This window comes from Kogia breviceps, chromosome 6, assembly GCF_026419965.1.
Source record: "Kogia breviceps isolate mKogBre1 chromosome 6, mKogBre1 haplotype 1, whole genome shotgun sequence".
Taxonomy (NCBI): domain Eukaryota; kingdom Metazoa; phylum Chordata; class Mammalia; order Artiodactyla; family Physeteridae; genus Kogia; species Kogia breviceps.
The window spans coordinates 103,766,033-103,779,477 of NC_081315.1; the positions used below are offsets into that span (position 1 = coordinate 103,766,033).

At 42.4% G+C, this 13,445-nt stretch overlaps 1 protein-coding gene across 1 annotated transcript; it reads right to left on the reverse strand.

The window, feature by feature from the left end:
- Positions 1-1,329: 1,329 nt before the first annotated feature.
- On the reverse strand, positions 1,330-12,475 carry CLRN2 (clarin 2). Its single transcript, XM_059067503.2, has 3 exons — positions 12,223-12,475; positions 3,878-4,057; positions 1,330-1,595 (listed from the first exon to the last, which is right to left on the reverse strand). The coding sequence occupies exons 1-3, from the start codon at positions 12,473-12,475 to the stop codon at positions 1,330-1,332; spliced, it is 699 nt and encodes a 232-aa protein (XP_058923486.1).
- Between the last annotated feature and the right edge of the window lie 970 nt (positions 12,476-13,445).

Genomic DNA, 13,445 nt, shown 5'->3' on the forward strand with positions numbered 1-13,445 from the left:
TCTACTTCCAGAAGTTTCCATACTTGTTGAATGAATGAATAAATGTACTAAGACCCTCAGATGTTTATCATATAAACTGTGGCCAGAGTCTTGTGTTTATGTTATTGATTTTAAAGAAAAACTGTCAGCAGGACTTTATGTTAAACTTGATAGAACATTGACCTTTCCACTTGTTTTCAAGACAGCACTGCAGTGTGTCGTTACCTTTTGGACCCAACTCCTATCATGTTAACTCTCCCTTCCAGCCACGTGCCATCTGCATATCTGATGAGTGACATCAGTCTGCTAAGTAAGACTGCAGCTGTGTCTGGGGTGGCGATAGAGGGCTGGAAGGGGCAGAAGACAGCAGGGAAGCAGAAGCAGTTAGAACAGAAGAGATTCCATGGAAACTTCCTGAAGCTCAGTGTTAAGCAAAGTAGAGTGAGTCCGAATCAAGTGTATTTTATTATTTTATTTTATTTTATTTTATTTTATTCTATTCTATTTTTGTGGTACACGGGCCTCTCACTGTTGTGGCCTCTCCCGTTGCGGAGCACAGGCTCCGGACGCGCAGGCTCAGCGGCCATGGCTCACGGGCCCAGCCGCTCCGCGGCACGTGGGATCCTCCAGGACCAGGGCACGAACCCGTGTCCCCTGCATCGGCAGGCGGATTCTCAACCACTGCGCCACCAGGGGAGCCCAAGTGTCATTTTAGATGAAGCTAATCTGGGGGGATTAGATAACTTTTACTTGGCATGAAGACAGGAGAGCTGGGAAAGGATTCACCCCAACTGACATGGTGGGAAAATGAATTAAGAGAGTTGTGGACCTGCATGAGTGAGGGTTCTCCAAAGAAACAGAACCAATAGGAAGGTGTGTGTGTGTGTGTGTGTGTGTGTGTGTGTGTCTGTGTGTATGAGCGAGAGAGAGATTTATTGTAAGGTTGTAATGAGGTTTAAATGGGTGATAATGTTGCCAGCCTTTGTATATTGTAGAGCACCCTACACATATAAGGTACTGTATGCTCCAAGAAATGTCTATTTCTTGTCTACTTTGAGGTCGTTAATATCCCCATTTTACAGATGAAGAAACTGAGAAGTAGATATTAAATGAATTGTCCAGTGTCACACACGGCTGGCAAGTGGCAGAGTCTCTAACTCCAAGGTCAGTGAGAAAGAAGTGCAGGGATGCCAGAAATTCGGAAAGTTTTCTTTTCTGGCCCAGGTAACTACCCTTCCCCCTTCCACTTCCTCCTTCTTACTGCCAAAACATAGACATTCAGGACTTCAAGCTGGAAAAAAGAAAAAGGTTGTTTCCATTCTCCTAAGAACTGATTTCAGGAGAAGGTTATTAATACAAGATATCCTCGGCCGTGACCGTGGCCTCTTCTATCTTGGTCTTAATCTCCGGGAGGGGAATCTGACTGATGGCCACCACAACCAGGTTAGTGGCGTGGGCTGAGGCGCTGGCCACGCAGATCCAGAACGACTCTTCATACTCTTCCTCCACCACCACAAAGCGGAAGAGTTTCTCCTGGAAGTTGGCGATTCGTTCTGTCAGGTCGTGAAATTTTACTGCGGCCATGAAGCTGGCGATGGCCAAGGCCACGACTCCGCCTGAAACCCAAAAAGGACACCCTCATGCACAGCTCTTTTCCTTGCGATTCAACCACTAGATGTGAGGTGGCTTTTCTGTGGCACAGGCAACAAACTTGCGGTGTAAAACACGCTTAGGGCAACACAAATTTTAAAATGCTTTTAAAAGCAGCAGATAATCCACTGTGTGAGGGGCGAGAGAGAGGTATGGGAATAAGCTTCCTATCAGATCTACTTTGAGTCTCGACCCCGCTACTTTTTCCCTTACCCAAGGCGGGGCAGGGGTGTGTGTGCACATTTGGATAAGCTCAGTCTCTAAGTATTTCAGCCTGTGTATGTAGACCTTGAGGCTTCTGAGGGAAGAGACAAGAGCATCTTACTGAGTAGATTGGGGGATCAGAACTGAGGGCCAGACTGTTCTCTCCTCCTCAGTTATCCTCTTTGCAAGCTTAATGATAAGAGAGAGGGAGGAAAGGAAAGGAGAGAGGAGAAAACTGGAAGGATCCCAAACTTCACGTCCTTCCCTACCTATTGCTTCAGACTTTGACCTTCCAGGTTCCCTCTGTTTCTCTTTCTCGCTCCATCTTTCTCTCTCTCTTTCTCTCTACTTTTCTCCTGCCCTGATTTTAATTAATATTTAAAAACCACATTTATTATGCCCTTTGTTTAGATGATTACATCTTATTGAAGAAAATTTGGACGCCAGAGAAAATCACAAAGATGAAAAGACAAATTTGCTCTTTTCCTAAAAGCCAAATATAAACACTTTGAACATTTTAGTATATTCCTTTACATTTCCATCTCTTTAACAAAATTAATATTATGGTACTCTTACTGCTTTACACTTGATTTTCTTCCCTTACCTGAATATTTTTCCATGTTGTTAAATATTCTGTTAAAGCACCACTTTAAGCTGTGTATGATGTTTTATACTAGCGACACACCTAATTATTTTAAGTTTAATGAAGTGTGACCTAATTTCTGGATATCTAGATTGCTTCTAATTTTTTGATATTATAAAGTGCTGCAGGAAACTCCTTTTAATGTACATTTTTTGTTCTCTTTTCCTGTTATTTCCTTAGCATAAATTAATGTTTGGAATTGTTTAATCCAAGGATACTCGTATTTTTATGCCTTTTGAGAGTAAAGTTTTGTCAAATTGAGTTTTTTAAAATACTCTTGTCAATAGAGCTTGAGAGTACTGTCTCCCTGAGGAAGGGAATTGACAGAGATAAGCATTTATTTCAAAAGCAGGATTGAGCACTTTCTACATGCCAACCACCGTGAGCATTCAGGCAGAGATAAACAAGTCTACATGGGAATGAGCCATGTTTATAAGAAATTCTGAAGGATGGCCACGGTCTGCAAATATAGGCAAATACATAATAATTGATTTACTGACATTACATTCTAATGCATGATAAAACAACATTACTTGTTTCTATACTTTATGGTCATCCTGTATAAAGTAAAAGGTAGTGAGGGGTTATTGCCATCAAGATACTTTGACCATTTGACCTGGGTTTTCTGAAATCATTCTTGGGATTTTGTTACTCTCATTACAGGTGATTTTTTCAGTGCCGAACTAAATGTGAATTAATTTCTGTATATCAGATACTCTCCCAAATCAACACACACACACACACACACACACACACACACACACACACACACTCATACACATCTTTTGTCTTGGTTTTTGTCTTGGAAAATAGGTCACGGTGGTCATAGATGATTAAAGAAAGGACAAAAGGCTTAGACTCAGTTATACCTGGGTTGGAATCCTTCCTCTGTTACTCATTGTTGTGTGACTTTGGGTGCATCTTTTAACTTCTCTGAGCTTCAGGTTCTTCACCTGTAAATATGGGTCTAATAATACCGCCTCATAGAGAGCTTGTGAGGTTTACACGAAATAAGGCATGTAAGCCCCCCAGGTCCCTTCTCTTCTGTCCTTTGTGAGGTTCCTTCAGAATCACAGCAGCAGTCCTACATCCTCACTCACCCCATGGTCCCCTCTTCTTCACCCACAGCTCTCTGTCTTCTCTCTTCTCTCATCCTGACCTCTCTTTGCAGCTCTAAGTCCTCAGCCACTCATGCACGCTAATACTTCAGTTCTTTATGATGACAGAGATTCTTCGACTTTTATTAAAAAGATATTCCTGCCCATCAAGGAAGTAACAGACCCAGGGAAGTGAAGGCTGAGGTGGGGCATTTTAATTCCTTCATCCCTTCTGCCCACCTACTTGGAACTCAGCCTCCTGATGGCAAGGACAGGAATCTCTCTCCCTAGGGGCCTTCCTTACCTGCGAGAACGTTCCATAGACAGATGCCCCCGGGGCCGTTGACTGCCCGGTACGGAACCTGGATCATGTTGAGAATGGCAAAGCCCATGCTGACCAGAGCCAGCGCCAAGGCCAGGAAGAGGAGCAACAGAATTGTCACGTGGATGCCTGCATTGAGCTCCTTCACCAGGTGTGGGAAGACTGGGGAGAGAAGACACAGCCAAGATGTCAGCCTCAGAGCTTGGCTCAAGTTCGTACGTCCCAGGCTTGCTTACCATGAAGGCTTTAGCAGAGGGGAGTGAGGGCAAGGCAGCAATTGCTGGGTTTTCAAAAAGCAGGAGACTTCCTGAGATGAATTCATGGCCCCCAGATTTACCACTTATCAGTTGGCCAACAGTCTTCTCTTCCTTGGGGTGGATACAAAATCAGAATGTGCCCCAGCTGGGCATTTAAGTTGCATCGGCCTCGCAGCTCTGGGATCTAGTGTGAGCTAATCCATACAAGCTCCAGAGGGTGTTGCTTTAGCAAAGGAGGCTGGCAAGAGAATCAGTCAAAGAAGGCTGATCGATCACAAAGCTTTCCTCTGGGTCAGAGAGTAGCCTTCATTAAATCAGAAAGGTAGAAGCGGTCTCAGGTATATCATGAAGAGTATAGAAGGGTGTAGCAAAGTGAAGCCTAGATCTGCCATCCAAAGTTCCAGGTTCAAATCCCAGCTTTGCTGATTTGCCACAATTATAAAATATTTAGGATCATCTAAACCCTACTTCTCCTACTCATCTTACAATATTGAGGGGGTCAAGTGAAGGGCATAGGAATAATCATAGTGACCACTTTGTGGGCACTAATGCAAAGCTAGGAGCATCATTTTGGATTCCCCATAATGATTCAGTAAGATAGACATTAATTCCCTGTGTATGATGGGCATGTAATTCTCATGTTGCACTTTATTAGAATATTAATTTGCCATATTAATGTGGCAGGATAATTTAGTGAAATATTAATTTGGATTTGTTTTCTCTATATTTCTCTCTATGTGAAGATTAAATGATATATCATAGTAGAGGGTTTAAATATTGTCTAGGAAAGAGTCCGTTCTCAAAAATGGCCACTGCGGTTGCTGCTGTTATTTTACGCTCTGACTTGGGAAAAGTCATGTGACTTCTCAAGCCTCAGTTTCCTCATCAGTATAATGCGGATAGTAATAGTTGCATATGAGTTGAGTGTAATCAACATTTACTGAGCACAGTCAGGGGCCAAGCCCTTTATATCTGTTATCTCATCCAATCCTTGTGACAAGGATATGAAGTAGATTTTATTAAACGGCCCTTACCCACAGGCTTGGAGACACTAAGTTCCTTGTCTTTGGGCAAGGTGATCCTGAACTCTATCTAGGACCAAAGTCCTATATATCACATGGTATATAGAGTTTAGAGTCACTGATTTCAGTTATTATAAATGAATGATTTAAAATGATGAAAGCTAAAAAACTCCTGGGCAAACCCTTTCCTCTGCAACTACTCCAAAGTTTCTACTGAATATCTCCTGGTCAAATCTGGGTCCATATTGTGAATTCCAACCTTCCTCCTTAATTACTTGATACAACCCATCTTTGGCCCCAATTGGGAGCCAGGACTCAAAGCTTTCCAGGTTCCACTCACTCCCTGACCGCGTCCTGCGTCTCTGGCTCCTTTGCTGTCTCACCTGTCCATTTTTATTCACAGAAGGCTGGTGTCTCCCAAGCCTGAGAATAAGAATTTTTGTCCTTCTTCCTTTGAAGTGTCCTTTCCACTCAGAAGTTTCCAGACACTCCACAGTTATGTCTTTAGTTCTGATCTAGCTTTCTTTCCAGTTCTGTATTTCCATGTATATTTATCTCCGTGTGGTTATCTCATCAGCATCAGAAACTTTACCCCAGAAAATGAACTCCTTCCCGTGGGATTTTTTTCTGTAGGACTTCCCTCTTCCATTTCCTTTCCTTACATTTCAGTGTCCTTTAGATTTTCTTTTTCATTGCAAACCCGCAGCACTTTTTCATTCCAAACATGGTAGCTTATGCCTGATTACCTAATTGTTTCATAATCCTCTTTCTTGCCATGCAATCCTTAGGACACATGACCAGAATAATAATCCTCACCAAACACTTAAAATAGAAAATCATCACCTGTGTGATTGGCAAAGATCAAAAGGTTTGCTAATATACCATGTTAATGAAGGTGTAGGGAAGGAGGCAGTTGTTAAAACTTGTAGGGATATTAATTCATACAATGTCCTTAGAGAGCAATTTGGCAACATCTATCACAGCAATTTCATTTCTAGGAAAAGCACTCCCACGTGTGCTCAAAGTGTATATATCAGACATTCATTACAGTAGCAAAATATTGGAGAAAAAACCAAAATATGAGTCAATAGGAGATTGATTTAATAAATTAAAGCACGATCACACAAAGCAACTTATAAAAAGAATTAATCATATCCATATAATGATATGAACCCATCTCCAGGTGTGATTTAATAAAAAAATTGAGAAATAACCATATTATGATGATGGGGCAAGGGGATTTGTGGCATATGGAGTGATATGGAGAGGGATGGTGAAAGAATACCCAACCCTTAGCTTCTGCAGTAGGAAATGTATTGACTATATTAAAAAAACAAATCTTTACTGGCAAAGGGCTGAATCTCATTCAGCCTCCACAATCGTGGGCCATACTCTAAGGCTCTAGATCTCCCAGTTAATTGAGATCTTATTATTTTTTATATATGTCATTATTTAGAAATTCAAATCTTTCCTCATGAGTTTTCATGCATTAGTTCCTTCTATTAACAATTTCTTTAAGGGCTGACTCTACTTTTGCTCTTGTCACACAAGTGCCATCCCAGGAGACCTGTTGCTTGCTTGCCTTTCATATTTGTACCCAGTTTCCAAAAGTTTGAGACACATCTGACTTAAGGATTATATTTAAGTTTCCAGCTTGAAATCCATGACCATAAAATCATATGATCCATGGTGACAAGTGACAATAGCTACACATATTGAGCGCAGACTGTGTGCCAGCACATATACACTTTCTCTCTTTCACTGCTCACGGCAACCTTCTCTCACTCCTACAGATGCGTAAGTTAGAGTCTTAGAAATGAGAAGTTAAATAGCTTAGTCAGGTCGCCTAGCCAGGAAGTGCTGGCTTCAGGATCTTGCCGCAGGACCTATTGCCGGAAAATCAGATAACTTGGATAAGCAAAGATTTAAAAGTTTAATCCTAGTACAGCTGGCGGTCTAGAGGTCTTATTTTGAATTTGAATAAATATTCTTATGGTGTACATATTAAAGCTAACTCACTTGAATCCCAGAAGTGATTAATCATCCTGTCACCAACTCAAATTAGACAACTATCTAATTATAAGTAATTTGTTTGCTCCCCACTCCAGAGAAGTCCAGCAGTCCCTTTTGCCCCAGCAAGGCAAAACTTAATTTTAAAAAAGAAATAATTGATAAACTGGATTTCACTAAAATGAAAAAATTCTGCCCTACGAAAGACAATGTCAAAAGAATGACAACACAGCCACTGCTATGGGAGAAAAGAGTTGCAAAAGACACATCTGAGAAAGGACTGTTATCTAAAATGGACAATGGTAAGAAAAGCCTGAGATCTGAAGTCAGATCCAGGTCTGGCTGTTGATGGAATGCTTGGGGGTGGGAGATGATGGGGGAGCTAGTGAATTAAAAATTATCAAGCGCATACTATGTATCAAGTACCACATCAGGTGCATTTACAGAAATTATTTCATTTATTGATTTCTCTGATCAATTTCTTCATCAGTAAAATGGGCATAAATAAAACCTCTCCTCTAGCGCAGAATGGGTTGAAGGAAATGAACAAAGAGGTGACAGTTTGAGACATTAATGTGTCACTGCCCAGTGCTCATTTACTGCCTTTCTCTTTCCCAGATGGAAAGCTTCTGGAGGGCAGACACTCCTCTGTTTAGTTTATCCCTGTTTTCCTAAGAGCGCCAGGCCCATAAATACAGTACAGCTGAATATGTGAACACTGCTAAATTAGCGTTTGTCCCTTTCTTTCCCCAGCCGCTCAAATTGCTAGATTGATTTGCTTTTATTTCAGAAAGTCTGGATATAAAAAAGGATCTTAATTGTGATTATGCTGTATAGTTCTCTGCTTTTCTCCATGATTGGTTTGGAAATTGATTCTTGGGTGATTCTAGCGGAGACCCCTATGAAGGTGCGAATTGAGGCTGTTTGTCCACGAGACCCAATCAAACTTTCCTACTCAGGTTTACAAAGCACTTTCACCACCCCCCTTCTCCGCTGATCTGCACTCCGGGCCCTGGGAGCAGGGATGTTTTTTTTTCTTTCTTCGGAACGACAGTGACAGTAGCAGGAAAATCCTGATTCCAACTTGGGGTTTGGGGGCTCTGATACACCCCATAGCTGCCTCGCACAAGTAGGTGGTACTGGCTCTAGGAGCTGTACATCTAAAGGTAGAGAGACTCACCTCTGAGGCTAGAGAACGTGGTAACAGACGCGGCGTCCCTGGGTGGCATTGGTATAAAAGCAGCCAAAGCCACGAGGAACCTGGCCCCAGCTCCCAGTGCAAATTTTCAACAAGAATCACATCATGGTTATACACCCTCCTTTGGGACACCACCCAGGGCAGCCAGGAATAAAACTTTCCTGAGTATTATCTTGCTCCGAACTAATATTAAAAAGTCCTTTATGATTCTTACACAGTTCTGATGTTTCAGAGAGCAGACCACGTTAGATGAACCCAGGGGGCTTTTTTCCATAGTCACCCATCTGAGAAAGAAGAGGGAGGAGGGAAAGGAACATTGTACTGAGTGCCTCCAGTGGGCAAACAGAAAGTGCTCATTTGCTTAGCTTATGGCTTCCAGGGCTAGAGGTAGTTTGCATTTCTGTGAGCAGGGATGGCAGGGATTTAATTAGCATCGCAGTGGAAGGGCCCAGTCTTGTCTTGCCTTCCTTTGGCCTCCTCCTTCTGCAAAGCCTGTCTCTGCTTCAGCTGCTTCTCCAGAAACGGTGCTTGTGCTTGGTGACCTCCTTAATTATCCTAGGCCCACCATCTGCCACTCTACCCCCTCTGTTATGGGTTGCATTCTGTACCCAGCCTCAAAAAATGTGTTGAAGTCCTATAACCGCCATCATCTCAGGATATGACCTTATTGGGAAATAGGGTCTTTACAGAAGGAATCAAGTGGAAATGAGGTCATTAGGGTGAGCCCTATTCCAGTAAGACTAGTGTCCTTATAAAAAAAGGGGAAATTTGGACACAGAGACAGTCATACACAGAAGGAAGACCATGTGAAGAGACTTAGGGACAATGCCATGTGTAGAGTGGAGTAATGTTGCCACAAGCCAAGGAATGTCTGGGGCTACCAGAAACTGGAAGAGGCAAGGAAGACGCCTTCTCCTAGAGGTTTCAGAGGGAGAACGGCCCTGTCAACAACCTGATTTTAGATTTCTAACCTCTAGAACTGTGAGAGAATAAATTTCTGTTATTTTTTATTTATTTTTTTTTTTTTGTGGTATGCGGGCCTCTCACTGCTGTGGCCTCTCCCGTTGCGGAGCACAGGCTCCGGACGCGCAGGCGCAGCGGCCACGGCTCACGGGCTTAGTTGCTCCGCGGCATGTGGGATCTTCCCGGACCAGGGCACGAACCCGTGACCCCTGCATCGGCAGGTGGATTCTCAACCACTGCGCCACCAGGGAAGCCCTAAATTTCTGTTATTTAAGCCACCCCGTTTGTGGTACTTTGTTATGGCAGCCCTAGGGAACAAACACACCCTCCCAAATGACCCCTCAGTCATTTCTGACAGGAGCCATCCACCTGTATCCTCTCATCCTGGAGAATTCACATCCATCCACCACCTCCCCAACATCCAGAACTTGCTGAATTCCGGGAGAACAGTAAAGACTACTAGGGGTACACGCCGCCGTGGGAAAGTTGCCAGTCACAGATTCCGGAGGGAACAACACACAGTGGAGGGTGGGAACTTTAGGGTAAGGCCGACCGGGGTTGGGGCCTGGCTCTGGCACTCATGGCTCTGTGACCTTGATCAAGTGGCTTAACCTCTCTGAGCCTCATTCTTCTATCTGGCAGGTTTGTGGAAGATTAGTATAGCATAGGTCACATGTCTGGCATCTTGTACCTGAACATTCAGTACAAATGAGTTTGAAAGTACTTTATTGATATTCATTCAACCAATGTTTTTGAATGTGTGCCAGGCACTGTTCTAGGGGCTTGGGATCATCAATGGACAAGATCTTTGCCCTAATGGTGCTATACACCAAAGGGGTGGAGACATAATAAATACAAAACATAACAGATAAATAAATGATCTAGTGTGTAAGAAGGTGGTTATGATGGTAACATGGTGTATCATGCTATATAATTACATAATTATATGGGCTATTTTTATTATGTTCCCTGAGCACTGGCTTGCTTATTAAAGTCTCTGGAGTATTGCTGCTATTGAATCTATTGCTCCCTTGTTCAAGCTTTGGAACTTCCTTCATGAGGTTTGTTTATATCAATTCCCCACAACTTATCCACTACTATATATAAAGTAATCAACAAGGACCTACTGTACAGCACAGGGAACTTTACTCAATACTCTGTAATAACCTATATGGGAAAAGAATCTGAAAAAGAATGGATATTTGTATATGTGTAACTGAATCACATTGCTGTATACCTGAAACTAACACAACATTAGAAATCAACTATACTCCAATATAAAATAAAAATTTTAAAAACCCTATTATCTACAATTATTTAAAAAATTGTGCCATTTCCCTCTTTTTGTGTGTGTATTTGTGGTTTTGAAACAACCTCAAACTTCAGAAAAATAGCAAGAATGGTACAAAGAAATTTTTTTTTCCTTCTGAACAATTTGAGGGTAAATTGCCCCTTCAACCCTGAGCACTTCAGGGTCACGTTCCTCAAAAAGGACCTTGTCTTTCACAACCACGATACAACTATCAAAATCAGTAGGTTAACACTGGCATATGACTGCTGTTTAATCCTGACACCCCGTTCAAGTTCCACCAATTGTCCCAGTGACATCCTTTATAGTAAACTGACCCAGCTCAGAACCAAGTACTGCATACTGCTGTCATCATCCCCTTTTAGCATGTCCTATTTCTTTGTTTTATTTTTTTGTTTATTTCTTTATGTTGAGTGTGTTTTCAGCTTTTTATGTTATGTTTTTAACAGAGCTTTTCAATATCCCTGGTCCAATTAATTTCTGGGTACATATTCCCAGCGATAGTTTTTCTTGCTATACATAACAAATACATATAGCCTTCATGTATATAAATGATGCCAATTTGTATCATTATATTTGTCAATGGTTCCAGTTTTCTGTCTTTATACGTTTAATAAGATACTCTGGCCAGGATTCTAAAAACTACAGTTATGAAATATAGAAATCATACCATGAATAAATCCCTTATCCCCTTGCATTTGCATTACGTTGATTAATTATGATTTTGTAGGATACTGTTCTCACCAGCAATCTAATTGTATGAGTCTAAAGATGTGCAGAATATTGCCTTTCTTGTTTTGGTTTTTCCTTCCCAGAAGATCCTTCATAAGCTGGTCTTGGATTCCTGCTCTAGCTACCTGCAGAGCAGCTCTGCTGTAACGCTGGATGGCCGCCTGCCCACGTCAGTACCTGCTCACGTTCATGGACAGCAGCCTCACCTGAGGTCTCCTTGCCAGGAAACATCCGGGTTGGGCTTTGAACCCAGATAGTCTGATTCCAGAGCCCAGACGCAGAGCCCTTTTGCTTTTTCGCAGGCTCTGAAGCTTTTATATAAATAGAAGTGGAAGGTTCATTTCAGCAGGTCGTCTACACCCTCAGACCACACTGGCTGAGCATACCCAAGTCGCGTGACCTGGGTCTAAAGTTTTCCATTGGGTGACCTCAGGCAAGTTTTGTAACCTCTCCAAGCCCTGGTGTAGTCCTCTGCAAAATGGGAATGTTAATAATTCCTTCTTTATAAATTTGTTATAAGGCTTAAGAGAGACACACCAATAAAGCATTTAGTAGAATGTCTGACACACGTAAGCACTCAATATTTTTAGTGATTATTCATAGAGGTAAACTACAAAGATATACAAATCCCTATTTCTAATGTTTCTATAAGCCTCCACAGAATAAAAAGGTCTCTTTGGGTGCTGAACAAGAGTAAGTCCTTGGCTTACTGTGGATTAAGTCATTATGCCTTAGACTGTAGTGGCACTTGAATTTCACATTTAGACACAAGCAACCTTACGAATATTTAAAAGTAAGTGTTCTAAAGCAGGTTTCGTGCCCCCCAGTATACTCACTCGTGAATTGGGACTGGCGGCCCCCGAGCCCGCATTGCCGCACCTTACAACCGCGGAAGAGTCCGTAGTAAATGTCCCCAATGAATTGCACCAGCTCTGGATCTGTGGCATTGACAAGATCAACTCCAGTCTGACAAAGGATTTTCCCACTCAGCCAGTGGGGCACCGCCAGGGCAACGATGATCAGGATGAAGGAGGAGAAGCTGAGTAAAGATGCCAGCCCATACCATGTCTTTTTGAACCATCCAGGCATCCTGGTGGGTGCAGGTCATGCCCCAGGTGTCTGAGCAACAGCGGGGGTCCTTGACATCTTCCAGACACTCGGCAATCCCCTGCTCTACGGTCAGCTCTTCCAAACACACTGTTTCAATATTTCAGGTCCATCTCCTGGTCCTGCCTCAGCGCCTGCCTCCACAGCCCATGTTTACTACAACTGCATTGGAAGTCTCTACAGAGACGTCTTTACCTGACTGGAGTGTAGAGGAGTGTGTTACCGAAGGAAGTAACCCTATATCCCCCACTAGACTAAGGTTTCAGCAGAGGGCTTAATTGTTCCTCGTTTCAAGTATTTGAATAAACCTGGTGTGGACCTCTTAATGACAAGGAAGTTATTAGCAGGCATAACCAGGTAGATCTGACTATAAAGAGATGCTAACCAGTCTCAAAAAATGCATATGGTAGAAGGAAAACACAAATGGAATGATTAGCACTTGAACATTGCCAACAATGCACCGTATCAAATGTTGATCTCTTTGATGCATGTCCTGGCATTTCTTTCTCTAAAATGTCACTGCTGTCAGAATCCCTAGAAGTGTTACTAATACCACAAAATGACCTCTGTTCTCAAGCCTTTTAATTGAAATGTGTAAACAAGGCTTTATGATTCTTAAATTTATCACTGGGTGAATCTGCTGCAGGTAAAATTGCAGCCTGAGTCAGAGTCAATTTGTGACTGTTGGGGAAACCTGGACCCCAACACTTACAGGCCCCCTTTATCTCCACCGTTCCCCCCTGCCCCCACCTGTTGTGTCACCTGAAACGGGAAAGGAAAGTGTTTTTCTAATGTGTTAGCAAATAATAATCTCCCATCACCCTGCTGGGGTCTTTGTCTCTCCTAAGAGTGAAGATCTGTCTTTTTCTTTTGATTTACTGGCACAAGGAATGAAATATTCCACAATTTCTATCTTATACTGTGGCTTTAAAAATTTAACTTTTAGTCTATT

Excerpts from the sequence above, each read along its gene's own strand:
- CLRN2 (XM_059067503.2), bottom strand. The coding sequence starts at position 12,475 with ATGCCTGGATGGTTCAAAAAGACATGGTATGGGCTGGCATCTTTACTC. Across the intron at positions 4,058-12,222 it reads CCGCCAGTCCCAATTCACGA|TCTTCCCACACCTGGTGAAG; the intron begins GTGAGTATACTG and ends TTCTCTCCCCAG. Across the intron at positions 1,596-3,877 it reads TCTATGGAACGTTCTCGCAG|GCGGAGTCGTGGCCTTGGCC; the intron begins GTAAGGAAGGCC and ends TTTGGGTTTCAG.